Source organism: Microtus oregoni, unplaced genomic scaffold (genome assembly GCF_018167655.1).
Source record: "Microtus oregoni isolate MIOR12 unplaced genomic scaffold, Mior012 000002F_ref0000024, whole genome shotgun sequence".
NCBI lineage: Eukaryota > Metazoa > Chordata > Mammalia > Rodentia > Cricetidae > Microtus > Microtus oregoni.
The window spans coordinates 24,024,491-24,040,496 of NW_024543061.1; the positions used below are offsets into that span (position 1 = coordinate 24,024,491).

Sequence of the window (16,006 nt, forward strand, 5' to 3'; positions counted from 1 at the left end):
CACTATGCAAGCGCGATGCCCCGAGTCCAATCCCTGGATTTCACGTGAAATTAGAGCACTGACTCCCTAAAGTGCTCTGACCTCCACACTCGTGCCCTGGTGCATGCGCGGCCGTGTGTGCCTGTTTGGATACACAAATAATGATAATCAATAAATAAAATGTTAAATGTTCAAAGAAGGAATGCTTTGCTGTGGTTGCTGGGGCCATGCTGTCAGATTGAATGTCTTCCTAGCCCTGTCTTCATCCACCCTCCCTTGTCCTCTCTGACCACAGTGCCCATAAAACCACTACTTCCCAGTCAGCTTTAAATCTTTGAATATCAGGTTACAATAAGTACCTTTAAGTTGTATAACACGTAAATTAATGTCTGTAGGGGCAATAAAAGACTTTTGGTTTTAAAACAGGGTCTCTTTACAGGTCCGACTGCCCTAGTACTTGGTACCTACCCCACAGACAAATTCACAGCAATTCTGCCTCAGTTTCCCTAATGCTGCAATCACGGAAGAGTTTTAAATATCTTCTAAGACTAGTGTTTACCAAGCCAAATAATACTTTTTCTGTTTTTATGTTTTATTGATATGGGGAGATATGCATGTCAGGGCACCATCTTGGGTGTCACCTTCCTTTGAGACAGATTCTCCCATGGCTCTAGGGTTCACCAACTAGACTAAACTGTTGTCCAGTGAACACCAGCTGCCCTCCTGCCCCGCCTCCCCGGTGCTTGAACTGCAGACGCACACCGCCATGCCCCAACATTTGTATGTAGAATCTAGAGATTAAACCCAGGTCCTCGTGCTTGTGAGGCAAGACTTTACCAACTGAGCCCTCTCCAGTTCCAAATAATACTTTAGGCTTCAACATATCTCAATAACCACTAAGCAACCTCTTTTACATAGGGGTTTCACTTTTTAATAAAATAAAAACAGGACCATTGATAACTATAGTTAAAATATTTTTTCTTCCAATTTGGATAATATACTTCATTGACATTTTCAGCACACACACAAAAAAAAAGAAAAAGAAAAAGAAATGACAAGGCTTTTAGTGTCTAAAATGTTCTCATCTTGGTAGACTTCCGAGAGGCAGCGTTTTAATCTTTATGCCTGGAGCTGCATGGTGCTTTAAAGTCTGCCGTGATTCCTGGTGTCTGGGGTCCTTCCTTTCTGTTCAGCAGGTGCTCAGCCTGGGCATCGCTATCACTTCCAGCTCACAGCATCAGTTACCTTCCTGTCGCTGTGGTGGAACACCATGACCAAGGCAACTTAGAGAAGGAAGAGCTGTCTTGGCTATGGTTGTAGAGAGGGCAGCCTGGCACCAGGCCTAGCAGCAGGCAGCAGACCCCAGGCACCAGGCACGGCAGCAGGCACCAGGCACGGCAGCAGGCACCAGGCACGGCAGCAGGCACCAGGCACGGCAGCAGGCACCAGGCACGGCAGCAGGCACCAGGCACGGCAGCAGGCACCAGGCACGGCAGCAGGCACCAGGTACGGAAGCAGGCACCAGGCACGGAAGCAGGCACCAGGCACGGCAGCAGGCACCAGGCACGGCAGCAGGCACCAGGCACGGCAGCAGGCACCAGGCACGGCAGCAGGCACCAGGCACGGCAGCAGGCACCAGGCGGCAGACACCAGGCACAACAGCAGCAGCAGGAGAGCTCACATCTTCAAACACAAACATAAAGCAAAGAAGACAAAGTGGCAGTCGAGCCAGGCCTTAAGCTCTTCAGGCCCACTCCCAGTCACACACTTCCTCCAGCAATGCGGCATTTCCTAATCCTCCACAAATAATGCCACTAACTGAGGACCAGGTATTCAAATGCCCAAGACTATATGGACGCCCCATTCAAACCATCACACAGATGTAAGAGTTGCAGTTACAGAGCTGTGACTGGCCTGAGGTCACAAAGAAACTATTTAGCAGCCTGGATAGAATTCATTCTTTCTGTTCATTGAAGCATTTACTGAACCCTGCTGTGTGCCAGGCATGAGGCTAGTCCTGGCGGCACAGGAGAAGACAAGGAAGCAGGCTTGGTGCACAGCAGCGTATGTATGCTCTTGTCTGGCTAGGACGCTCTACACCGCATCTGTAGCATCCAGAGAAAGACCAGTCGCAAAACCCAATGCAAGCTTAACTGTCAAGAAATATTCCTAAGACTGCTCCCCCTAAAGGGTGGTGCCCATTTGTGTTCCCTTAAAACACACAAACCAAAGAACAAAAGATTCAGGGACTAGGGAGATGGCTTAGTGGTTGTCGCTAAGCCTGATGACCTGAGCTTGACCTTCAAGACCCACATGGTGGAAGGAGAGAAATGACTCCTGCAAGTTGTCCTCTGACCACCACACATATGCACATGTGTGTGTGTGCACATACATATACACACACCCCAAATAAACAAATATATTTAAAGAGAGAGCTTCAGGGACTAGAAATATGGCGTACTGGTTAAAAGTGTCAAGCCCTTGCAGAGGACGGGATTCAATTCCCAGGACGCACATCAAGTGACTCATAACTGCACACAATTCCGGACTCAGGGGACCTAGTGCCTCTGGCCTCCACAGGCACCGTCATTTACAAGCACATAGCCTCACGTATACAAGTAATAAGAATAATAAATCTTGACTGGTACCTTAAGGCTCACAGAGACTTTCTGAGAATCTGGTAAAAGTTACATGCCTGCCCTCTTCCCCTTCCCAACCCAAATGCACCTTTACACACAGAGATGACACCGCTTGAAATTCCAGGATTCCCAAGGGCAGGCCACCGCAGGGCCGTTGGTAGAACAGGGCTGATCTCTAGGCTTTTGAGGGAGTGGGTATGAGCTGCAGGGCAGTCTGGGAGTTCCATTTCGCTGGAACCACCTACATCTTAGACCTTTTATGTCAAGAAGAACCCAGTCATCTAGTACACATGTAGAGAATCCCATAAACAACACACTTCGGAGGGCTCAATGAAGGCTGACGTGGCTTGTAGCCACTAGAGGGCAGAATAAGTCCACACATAGAATATGAATGAGGCCTCCTGGGGACACAGTGACTCAGGCGAGGCCAACGGAACACTTAGCTGTAATTTCACTGGAGCACCCAATCAAGGGAGCCTGTTTCATCAGACATACAGCGCCCTGCCTTCTAGCCAATGTGGGAGCCGCTCTCCAGCAGCTAAGGGCAATATTTCCTTTCCAGCTCCCAGGTTTAGCACATCTAGTTATATTTATGAGAAACACCGCAATAGAAGCCAAGAACGATGACCAAGAAAAAAATAAAAGTACTGTTTTTTTTTTTTTTTTTTGGCCTATGAGAGTGAACCATTCCGTAGATGAGAGAAGAGGAAAAGGGCTGGGCACGTGGCTTGGTTACTGGCATGCTTATCTTTCACACACAAAGCCCTGGGCTTGGCCCTCGGCAGCACATAAACTGGATATAGCCAGTCCCTATCATCCCACACCCAGAAAGTGAAAACAGGAAGATGGGACATTCAGGATCATCCTTGGCTACAGAACGGTGTGAGATGAACCTGGGCCGCAGGAGACCCTGTTTCTTCTCAGAGTGTCAGGGAGAGGGAAGGGAAGGAGGAGGAGGAGGAAGGAGTTGTACCTACTGCATGCTGTTCACAAACATCTCACTTTGTAGTGCTTTGTGATAAGTAGGAAATAGGTTCAAGTCCCCACCCCACCCAAGAACACACAACTAACAATATGCACAGCACAATTCGAGCCCTGCTCTATCCACTAAATCTCACTGCCTTTCATATACTCAGGAAGAGAGATTCTGCGGAAGGAATAATGAGTATGATTAACAGCGTAGAAATGAGCCCACAAACACCCAGAAGGTGCTAATTAAAGCAGACAAAAGAAGATACTTAAACATAGCTCCTGGACAAAGTTCTGAGTCAAATGCTGGAGGAGCTGCACACCATGGATTAATGGAGTAATAAAAGCCCTAAGGAAGGAAGGAAGTCATGTGATGAGGAGACAAACTTAGCTGAAGCAGAAGAGACACAGGAAAAGCAAAGGGAACAACAGGCTTTGCTCAGCTCCAGCTCTGGCCAAGGCCCTGAGCTGGGGGATGGGGAGGATGTCCGTGAAAAGAAGCCTGCGTTTAAATGGGGGACGATCAAATGTGTTCCCAAATCACCACAGTGACAGCATAGAATGTAAAATGAACTATATACCCTGCCAGTATCACCTACAAACAGATCAGGGCGTGTAGCAGGTGGCATTTGAACTTGATCTTGAAAAATAAGGTGTCAACAGGTGGCAATGAGGAGGAACAGCCTGGGCCATCACAGAGGAAGAGGAGTGTGGGATCCCTGAGGAGTGAGGGACCATACTAAGCGCTCCAAGATGTGTAGGTTACAATAGAATCAACCCTGAATCCTCTGGGAGAACGGCCATCATCAGAGGAACCATCTGTTTCTTGTCCCTGAAAGGATGCCACTCCTCCTGAGGCAGTGAAATGAAGACTCAAACCTGAAGCGCAGCACCGCTGTGGAGACAACATGAGAATTCCTTCAAAGGAAACGTTCTGCTGTTGCTATTCCCCAAATATATAGGTTAAGAAATTAGAAATGGGGTGTAGAGCTGGGCACTGGTGATGCACGCCTTTAATCCCAGCACTTGGGAGGCAGAGGCAGGTGGTTCTCAGTGAGTTTGAGGACAGACTGGTCTACAGAGTGAGTTCCAGGATGCCAGGACCGTTATGCAGAGAAACCTTATCTCCAAAAAACGAAGAGAGAGAGAGAGAGAGAGAGAGAGAGAGAGAGAGAGGAGAGAGAAGAAAGGAGAGAAAGAGAGAAAGGGAGAAAGAAAAAAATGGGGTTGGAGAGATGGCTCAGCAGTTACAAACACTGGCTACTCTTCCAGAGGACTCAGGTTTGATTCCCAGCAATTCCCATCACCCACAAGGTGCCTCACAACCATCTGGAAATCAAGCTCCAGGGGACCCAATGCCATTTTTTGGCCTCTGTGGATACTCCACATACTTGGCCCAGGTATGCATGCAGGCAAAATACTTATTCTCATAAAAATAAATTAATTAAATTTTTAAAGAAACACAAACAATGCACACTCTGGGGAAGACTGACTCCTTGGCACATTTGATGACATGGCATTTTCCATCGTAGAGGTGCCATGTTCAAGGACTGGTCATTCTGAGCGTCTTGCCAGCACCCTCTCAGACATTTAGCTTCCCAAGTTCAGAACTAATGGAAAAGCTAGGATATTTTAGAGAAAAAAATTGTAGCTGCCACAATTCACAAGAACAGAGGGGACACCCACATCTCTGCCACTGGGACAAATGTAGGAGCCACGCTTAGAGAAGGTCCCCACATCCTTGCTGCTTTATCTGTGTTCCATTTCTGGTCAGTCTTCTCCCTCTCCAGTGTATATATGTATATATATATATATATATATATATATATATATATCCATCCTCCACGTTGCAAGACCAACAGTAGAGCTACTGCAAAGTCTCACAATTTGTGTGTCTTCCTTGAGCAGGGGATCATGCTTGTCTTTTGTTTTGCTCTAGTCTTAGTGTATTTGCTGTTAAAGGAAACATTTCTCCCTTTTTTTTTAAAGATATGGCTTCACTGTGTTTCTCTACCTGACCTGGGAAGTCTCTATGTAAAACAGGATGGCTTCGAACTTCTAGAGATCCATCTACCTCTGCCTCCTGTGTACTGGGTAAACCATGAACCAACACATCCAACTTCGTTCCTTTTTTCTTTTTTTAAAAAATATTTTATTTATTATGTACACAGTGTTCTGCTCCATGTATGTCTGCAGACCAGAAGAGGACACCAGATCTCATTGTAGATGGCTGTGAGCCACCATGTGGTTGCTGGGAATTGAACTCAGGACCTCTGGAAGCACAGTCAGTGTTCTTAACCTCTGAGCAATCTCTCCAGTCCCATTCCTTTTTTCTTAAAGGAGCTGTTTTTCTGTGGCTTCAGCATTCTATGTTAAATTTATAGTTTTAATTACTTTAGGGAACCTTTTTTGTTGTTGTTGTTATTTCTAGGTTCTTAATATAGACAATGATGTCTTGTCTCCCCTGATTCCCATTGTAGGAGTTTCTAATCTTGTACCTGTTATCCTCACTTCTCTGAGCCTCTCTTTTTTAAAAATTTATTTATTTTTACTTTATGTGTATGGATGCTTTGTATGTATGTGCCTCACATGCTGCCTGGGGGAGCCATAGGGTAGCAAGTTGGATCCCCTGGAAACTGGAGTTGCAGGCAGTTATCAGCCAAAGTGTGGGTGCTGAGATTTGAACCCAGATCTCCTAGAAAAGCAGCCAGTGCTCTTAACCACTGAGTCACCTCTCCAGCCCCATAAATTCCATTTCTTTGGCCCTGTACTTGCCTCCGTAGCTTGAATAGCTCTTTTGCCTCACTAAGGGAAAGCTGCTCACTCATCCCCAAACGTGTTACTCAAGGTAGACTATCCGTTGTTTGCCTATGCCATCACCAGATCCACGTTATTCTTTAAATGTTTCTTTGGCAATATCGTTGTACTTATTATCATAGTACCATAAAACACAATGGTACCGATGGGAAATTGAGAACGAAAGCTCAAGACTAATGCAGCTTTTAAAATTCCATGGGAACAGAGAGCTGTGTGCTCCCGATGGAGTGAATGAAAGACTAGTAGTGAATGAATCTGCATAGCTATTTAGCAGAGTTAATCATGCTGACCAGAAAAAAGAAAAAGGTGTACTTGCTCTCCCTGTCCTTGAACGAGATGTGAAGTCATCTAACACCCTGCGCTGCCTGTGTGGAGCCAGCACCTTGGACTGAACCTTCTTTGTTCTCTTGGCGAGGAGTCTGCCACCTCTACCAACTTGTCCTCAGGAATGTCGCTCTAGAAATAAACCGCCCGGCATTCATGACTCATACACAGAAGTTAATTCATTTGAGCCACTGGCTTTTCTTAGGCCCTTTGTATCTCAGCAAGCCCCTCAGGGTTTCTCCTCAACTCTTCCCGTAGATTTTTCTGTTTGACTTTCCCTGACAACAGTTATCTACAGAAGCAGATCCCAGCACCAGAGGTAGATCTGGCTGAAGTCAGAAGTACCCAGGAAAGCCTGTCAACTCACCTACCCAGAACCACTCATCACACCAGACAGTCCCTTCTCTTCATGCCAAACACACTTGTGAGACAGTTTGTCAACAGCTAACTCTGTGATCTGTATCATAGGTAAAACCCAATACAGCGGTTCATCCTTTTCCTTTTAGATGTTCAGATTCATCTTAAGAGGTATGTATATATAAATGACAACACAAAATTAGTCCCTTGCTAATAACTAAACCTGCATTGTTATGCAGATTAATTTAATTTTTCATCGCTTTAATATTTTTAGTGTTTTTTTAAAAAGATATATTTTATTTATTTGATGTGTGTGTATGTACACATGCCATGTTTGGGCAAGTGCCCATGGATGCCGGAAGAGGACATTGGATCCCTTAGAGCTAGACTTTCAGGTGTTTGCGAGTTGCCCAGTATGAGTGCTGGAACTGAACTCTGGTCCTTTGCAAGAACAACAAGCATTCTTAACTGCTGAGTCATCTCTGCAGACCCTTGGGATATTTTATAACAGAAATACACAATTAGATTAAATGTAGAAGCCAGACAGTGGTGGCACACACCTTTAATCCCAGCCCTCAGGAGGCAGAGACAGGCGGATTTCTGTGAGTTTGAGGCCAGCCTGGTCTACAAGAGCTAGTTCTAGGACAGGCTACAGAGAAGCCCTGTCTTAACTCCCCACCCCACAAAAAAAGATAAAGTATAGAGAACAAAGGCGTGTGAATGAAAAAGGAATGTGTCTCAGAACTAACAGTTGGATGGCAGCCTCTCAGACGTTTATAAAGTACTTGTACATACACATGTATGCACTTATACAGGTAGTTTTATGTTTATACAAATGGGATCATATCTGCCCTACAACTTCCTCCATTACTCCCTTCTAGATTCCATGTTGGTATATTTATCTTTAAATTGCTAACAGTTACATAGTACACACCAGTTTGAGTGTGTTGTAATTTTGTAATTTGTTTTAACACTCCTCTATTGATAGACATTAGATTTGCTTCCTGTTTGGAGTTTGATTGTTGTTATGACAATGTTGTACCTAATGTCTTTATATATGTCACTTGTGTATGCTTCAAGAATGTGGCTAGGACAGTTATTGAGACATGCAATTGATGTATCAGAAGACAAGTATACTTAAAGTTCATACTTTTAAAAATTTATAATTACAAACTTAGATATGTGTGACGGTTCATGTTTGTAATCCCAGCAACTGGGAAACAAAGGTAGGAGGCTTGTGGCAGGTTCAACGCCTGCCCTACACAGTGAGTGCTGGGCCAGCCAGAGCTGCATAGCAGGACTCTATCTTGGAAAAAAATGTTTAGTTAAAAATTAAACACTTAGCTGGGTGTGGTGGTGCATGCTTTTAATCCCAGCACTTGAGAAGTAGAGGCAGGCAGATCTCTATGAGTTCAAAACATCCTGATCTATGTAGTGAGACCAAGGACAGCCAGGGATACACAGTTAAACCCTGTCTCAAAAATAATAATAACAACAACAATAATAGTTGAACGCTTGGGCTGGAGAAATGGTTCAGTACTTGCTGTGCTCTCAGGAGGTTCCCGGCACACAGGTAGCTCATAGCCATCTGTAACTCCAGCTCAGGGGAATCTGACACCCTCTTCTGACCACTACAGACACCTGCATTTACTTGCACATACCTACATGCAGACACACACACACAGAGAGAGACACATAATTAAAAAAATGAAAATGAGAAATGACTCAGTAGTTAAGAGTACTCTGCTAAATTCAATTCCGAGCACCCTCAAGATAGCTCACAGCAGCTGTCTAGTCCAGTTCCAGGGCATCCGATACCCTTTTCTGCTATCTATACCTCCAGTTCTGAAGTGTCAATTCCCTCTTCTGCCATCTCTACCTCCAGTTCTAAGGCATCTGATCTTCTGCCATCTATGCCTCCAGTTCCGAGGCATCTGATACCCTCTTCTGCCCTCTGTGGGTGTCAGGCACGTTTGTGGTGCACAAACTTTTATGCAGACCAAACACCCAAACACAACGATTTTTATCCTTTTCAAAATTTATTTTATTATTTTACATGTATGAGCATTTTGCCTGCATGCATATGTATGCACCACATGCATGTCTGGTGCCTGCTGAAGTTCAAAGAGGGTGTTGGATCCCCTGGGACTTGAGTTGCAGACAGTTTTGAGCCACCATGTGGGTGCTGGGAATCAAACCCGGATCCTCTGCAAGCCCAATGCTCTCAACAGCTGAGCCGTCTCTCCAACCCCAACACAGAAATAATTTTAATTAAAATAAATCTGTATTTAAATAATTATAAAGACTTATTTTTATTTTGAATTGTGTGAGTACAGGGGCTGGGAGTTTAGAAGAGAGCATCAGATTCCAGAAGCTGGAATTGCAGGCGCTGTGTGCCACCTGGCATAGGTGCCAGGGATTGAACGCAGGTCCTCTGCAAGAGCAGAAAATGTTCTTACAGTCAGTCATCTTCCCAGCCTCACCCATACACACACACACACAAAGAGACCCCCTTAACCACCATTCTCCTTCCTCCTTCTGCAGAGAGTGCTCTCCTGGAAGCTGACATTGTCCTTCAGACTCTTGACAATGATGTCGTCAGCATGGAGGTCTTCTTCAAAGCCTGGCTGCATAACAGTGAAACAGACCGAGAACACATCCATCTTCTTCTTGCTCCACAGAGCCTTCCTCCTTCTTCCACAGCCAAGGATAATCCAAGTACACAACCCTGAAAAGATAGGTTCTGTAGGCAAAGTCTCTCCTTGTCTAAAATTACAAATCTAGATTATCTGGGGAGTCATCACAATACAGATCATTTGAGGTCTATGGGTTGGAGGAGGACTGGGTGACACTGTCTAGTGACAGCTTGGCTTTAAAGAGAAAGGCTCTAAAGGGTGACCGTTCCAGCCAGCGAGAGCCAAGTGGTTATAGAGGCAAAGTCCTTGATGCCTCAGTGATAAGATATTCGCTGCACCATAGCAGGATATACTGAATCGTGCACTGTCCTCAATATTCTCACTCTTAATGTGGTAGGTATTGTTGGTACTATAATCCAAGAGACTTTTACCTTGATAATATCAACACTGCCTTGGTAAGAATAATAACAGTAAATAAAAATCTTCTCAGGGGTCTGGGGAGACGGCTCAGTGGCTAAGGGCACTGGCTACTCTTGTGGAGGACCTAGAATCAGTTCCCAGCACCCACGTGGCAGCTCACGATCTCCTGTAACCCCATTTCCAGGGCGTCTGACACCTTCTTCCACCTTTGCACTGCTGAGCCATCTCTCCAACCCCAGTTAGCAGTCTGTTTGAAATCTCTTCTCCTACAGTAAGAGAACTCTGCCATGACTATTGCTCTTTCAGAATGGGGAAAAGCCCTCTGAAAGTATAATTAAATAGGAAGGATGCTTCCCCTCTTCCCAGGGACAGCTATCAGATTCTGCTTCTTTCTCCATTTAAACCTAGGGCTTGGCACCAGCAAGATGGCTCAGTGGATAAAGGCACTTGCCACTAAGCCTGACAACTGGAATTCAGTCCCAGGTCCTGTGTTATGGAAGAACAGACTCCCACAGGTTGTTCTTTGGCCTACACATATGTTCCATGCCATACATACATATATACATACGCACACACACACACACACACACACACACTCAAATATACACTAAGGAATTTTTCTTTTATAGCACCTAGGGCCTGATGGCTTAACTTGATGATATCATAATCTGTCTTTCCTTTGCCTGTAAAATGTCTTCCCAGGGCCTCCTTCGTGTCCCAAGCTGCTCCTACCAATTCCTCCCTACCCCATCCTCTGGAATTCACTCATTCACTTCAGTCAATTAAAAGCAGCCGGCAACTGTACACAGAAGCTAGCTTGTGTTTAACATCTGTGTGCCTTTCCCCTGCCATACTAACTTCTTTTCTTGCCGAATCCCCTTCTGCTTTACACAGCACCACCAGGCAAATGCTGTCACTGAGTATATCACCAGAGCTAAGACGCTGTCAATGATAAGACATGCCACTGTTTTTATACCAATAAGAATGGGAACGCTGTCAATTAAATAGGACATAGAATAATGTTATCGTTCCTGGGAGAATTCAAGTCCTAAGATTGTCCGCCTGGCCAGTAGCAATTGTAAGACAGATATAAAGATCTAAAGATCTGTCTTAGTGTGTGAAAAATCTGCCTACAAACCAAATATAATACTATACCTGTTTTTACACATGAGGAAAGTAAGACAAAGAATTAAACACTTTCCTCAGGCTTCATAGAAAAGCCATTCCAGGGCTCCTTCACCTTGGGACCAAAAATCTCTATTTGTACACTTGACAATTCTTGTCAGGAGCCGGGCGGTGGTGGCGCACGCCTTTAATCCCAGCACTCGGGAGGCAGAGGCAGGCGGATCTCTGTGAGTTCGAGGCCAGCCTGGTCTACAAAGGGAGTTCCAGGACAGGTTCCAAAACTACAGAGAAACCCTGTCTCGAAAAACCCAAAAAAAAAAAAAAAAAAAAAAAAAACAATTCTTGTCAGGAATTTGCTCATCAAACACAGGTCTATCTACCTCCAGAACTTCTACCTTTGTCTTTTACCACTTACCCACCTGGTGTTTAGGCTACTCTAAACAAAAGGGACAGTGACTCACCGTTCTCTAGTGGAGCTGGGACCCTCAAAGGCCAGGAACTCCTGCAGCCTGTTTTATCTCTACTGCTATGCTGGAATCCAGATGTCAGGCATAACTGGAATGGAGTCTGGAGAAATTAGGTCTTCTCCAGAGTGATGAGGCCCATGGAGATTATCAACAACTACAATAAAGATCAGACTGTAGTTACCTCTTAGGGTTTTTCCTACTGCTACCAATGAGACCTTCATGCAGATGGACAAAGCTTCCCAATCCTAAATCCCAGTGACCAGTAATGGAGAGTCGGGCAGAGAAGAAATGAAGGGAGCCACATTCCTAGACAAAGTCCCTCCTGGGTTCAATGTAGATGAATTGAAGTCTACATCTTATAAACTGGGCCCGGGAAATCCACCTGAATCTATCACCCATTCCATTTTTCCTAGGTGACTTTGACGTAGTTTTTTTTTGTTGTTGTTGTTTTAAAATTAGTATAGAAGATGACGGATTTAGTTAGATAACATGCTCATAGATGTATGCCATTGCAGTTTGCTTCTGCTTATATTTTTATCTCACGTGGCCGTCTGGTCAGTCCTCAAATTACCATCACCTACTCACCTCACAAGGTTTTCTGTTGATATTCAAACCATATATATATGCTTTGTAGCATCAAGGACTCAGGCTTAGAGCAACAAATCGTTTGGCACCCGAAGGTAATTGCTGGCATAGAAACCTAACTCAGCCAGGAGCAGAAGCAATGATACACACCTGAAACCACAGCACCTGTGAGGTGAGGTAAAGGCAGAAGGGGCAGGAGTTCAAGGTCATCTGCAGCTATGGAGCAAGTCAGAAGTCAGTCTGGGCTGCAGGAGAGCCTCTCTCAAAGGCTGTGGGGGTAGGAATGAGTGTTGGGGCCTGGAAAGATGACTCAGCAGTTAAAAGCACTGGCTTCTATTCGGCAAGACCCAAGTTCAATTCCCAGCACCCACATGGCAGCTCACACCTGTCTGTAACTCCAGTTCCAGGGCTTCTGACCCCGTCACTGAGACACATACGCAGGCAAAACACCAGTGAACACAAAAATAAATTATTAAAAAAAAGAAAAAAGTTAAAAAAAAAAAAGAAACCAAAAGCTTAATAGAGCACCAGACCCCAAGAATAGTATAGCTCAGTACCAGTCCACGCACTCCTGATGTCTATTGCCGCCCCTGTGCGCCGAGGCCTTGAAGGTCCAACACTCAGTTCCTTCCAGACATTAAACATAAGCTGCTATTTCAGGAACTTGTTCCTCCTGTAGTTCTGAATGCCCCCTAGAAGATCCCAGAGAGAAACAGTAGCAGTCAGCTGACTGAGTTCTGCTTTCCAGCGCTTCCTTCATCTGACCCGCAGGCCTGCCAAAGCTGCAGGGAAGCAGAGGCAAGATTCCCCAAGGGCCTCTGCGGATTATCCCAGGTTCGAGACTTAACAAGTCTCTAGCTGCTCTAGCAAGGACACACGTCCTTCCCGAGATGAAGGACAAACCAGACCTCTTGCTCTGAGACAAACTCTCGGTGAGCCCAGCTGTAGCCAGGGAAAATCGTGCCCAGCTCAGAGGCTAAGCAAACCTTGAGGAGATCTGCTTCTCCTCCTCCAACCAAGCGTGCCTTCTTCTTCCCATCCCCCTGCCTCCTCCTAACCCTGGCCTGCCTAGGGAAAGTGAACTTGCCTCTTAATGGCAGCCTGAGATAACTTGTAACCTGGCCTCTTCTCTAACTCTCCTTTGATTGTAGTGTGCCTGAAATGTGACCTCCACGAGCGATTTCTCAGCCCATCCCTGCTTCCTGGGACAGCCGATGGCACGTTGAGGACAGATGATCCCAAAGGAGACATCAGCACACTCTACCAGATGGCTTCCCTGTCTCCAGACTCTCCATACAAGCTGCAAGTGATCAAGTATGCTTCGAAAAGGCCTCACCGTTCTACTCTATTCTTCTGAATTCCATGGCTTGGAAGTGCAGAGATTCGGGGTCTATCTTGGCAGTCAGGCAGTTACAAGCATGTCACAAAACAAAACAAAACAAAACAAAACACCAGTAAGGTTGGGCTCTCAGCAAGTGGAATCCAGAGGGGCAGATGTAGAGCTGCTACCACAGAAGGTTTGGAGATATAGGTAGGAATTGGAAACATGGGCTCTGTGTGCAGAGAAAAGCAAGATTGATGCAAAGACGTTCAGCCGCCCGGTGGACTTGCCGAAAGCCATGGGGTTAGTATGGGGAAGACGTTCAGCCGCCCGGTGGACTTGCCGAAAGCCATGGGGTTAGTATGGGGAAGACGTTCAGCCGCCCGGTGGACTTGCCGAAAGCCATGGGGTTAGTATGGGAATGAGCCTTTCAGGGACAAAGCATATCCAGGTCTATTTTAACCCTACCACTCCTCTAAGTGCTGCTTCAGGGGATCCAACTCTCAGGCAGACAATGGGAAAGCCCGACTTTGCTCCCTTCAGCTCACACTATAGGGCCCCAGGCGAAGGCTGTTGAGCTCTGAGAACTTCCAGTGTGCCAGATTCCGTGCTATTGACCGCACTTTCTAAATTACACACCCTGATCCATCAGCTCCCCCAAGACAGTCCTAGATCAGAGCTGGGTGTGGTTAGAGGTCCTGGCACCGCTAAGAAGGCTTTCTTTTCCAGGGCTCTAACATCCAGTGGGATCTGTGAGTCCCTGACCTACGGACTCCCCTTCATCCTCAGACCCACGAGCTGCTGGAAGCTGGACTGGGATGAGCTGGAGACAAATCAGCAACATTTCCACGCTCTGTGTCACTGCTTGCTGGTGAGTGTCCTGTGCCCGGGCAAGAGTAACAACTAGAGAAAAACAGCCATTCACTGCTCCCTAACCCCAGACCTGCAGCAACCCTGGAAAGGATGGGGAAACTGGAAACACTGAATTTTACAGTAAATTTAACAATACTTTTGTTAGATGAACACAAAGGAAACATTAATACACTCTACCAGATGGCTTTTCAGGCATCGGCCTGTTACAGTCTGACCAACTGATCAAGTGTGGTACCAAAGAACCTGCCCACTATTCTGTTTGTTTGTTTGTTTTTGAGACAGGATTTCTCTACATAGCCTTGGCTGTCTTAGAACTAGTTCTGTAGACCAGGCTGGCCTCGAACTCAGAGATCCCCCTGCCTCTGGCTCCCGAGTGTGAGACAAATGCCATTTTTTTTGCATAGCAGATCTTTTTATTTTGTGAGCATGTGAGGGGGGTGAGTGAATGCCACGGCACATGTGCAGAGCGGAGAGCGGGGAGGACAACTTCTGGGGGTCAGTGCTGCCCCTCAGCCCTGTGGGTCCTGGAGATCAGACTCGGGTTTCAGGTTTGGCAGCAAAAATCTTTACCAACCATGCCATTTCACTGGGCCCAGGTGCTATTCTCATCGATAGCATGGCTAGAAACAGAAATTCAGATCATCTCTCTGTCAGGAAAGGTCAGTTTTGGGGTGGCAGTTACAAGCACTGCCCACAAACATAAAGTTTGTAGCAGAATGCTTCCTGAAATCAGTCAGAACCCCTTAGTCTACAAACTTTAGATGTAAGTGATGTTGCTTTGAAACCTACTTCCTTTCTGGGCTCAAAAAAACAGGTCAGTGGGTAAAAGTGCTTGCCACATACGCCTTGTGAGTCTGAGTTCAATTCCCGCAATCCACAGTGGAGAATGAAAATGGACTCAGGAAATTATCCTCTGGCCTCTACTCAGGCACTGTGGCACACCTGCACACACACACACACACACACACACTGTATGTACACACACACGATAATAATGATAAATGTTTAAAGTCCCACGGCCTTTCTAACACTGTGCTCATCATCACAGGTCATTTGAAGAAGTCTCTAGTCCCGATCCATCTCAGACTTTGTATGAAGCCCTAGATACGCATTCAGTGGTAGCATAATAGATACAGCTGTGTCCTCAAGAAACAGCCTGTAATGGAAGAGATAGAAACACATACATGTCTTGCATGAGCATCAGAAATCAAGGTTAACAAAACCCAACATAGAATCATTTGTGGGCATATATAACCAATTAGAACTCGGGGAAGGAGGGGGTGTGGGGAGAGGGGTAAATGCAATATCCAACAATTGCTTGGCATCTGCCTTGAACATCAAGATGCCAGCCGTGGAGCAAAAGCAAATAGAAAGCACAGCACATGCATGGAAAACTAATGTGGCCTGGCCAGATGACTTAGAAGGCTAAGGTAGGAGAGAACCAGCTCCATACGGTTGCCCTCTAACTCTACACACACACAAATTATACACATA

The 16,006-nt window shown here is 45.8% G+C and overlaps 1 protein-coding gene across 1 annotated transcript in view; it reads left to right on the forward strand.

Annotated features, from left to right (window-relative positions):
* The window catches only part of LOC121443276 (meiosis 1 associated protein), a 77,894-nt gene that overhangs the window by 36,948 nt on the left and 24,940 nt on the right, over window positions 1-16,006 (forward strand). Inside the window, exons 4-6 of the mRNA XM_041644986.1 lie at window positions 9,630-9,803; window positions 13,470-13,632; window positions 14,369-14,510. Coding sequence (XP_041500920.1) covers window positions 9,630-9,803; window positions 13,470-13,632; window positions 14,369-14,510 — 479 coding nt within the window. The remainder of the gene's footprint in view (window positions 1-9,629; window positions 9,804-13,469; window positions 13,633-14,368; window positions 14,511-16,006) is intronic.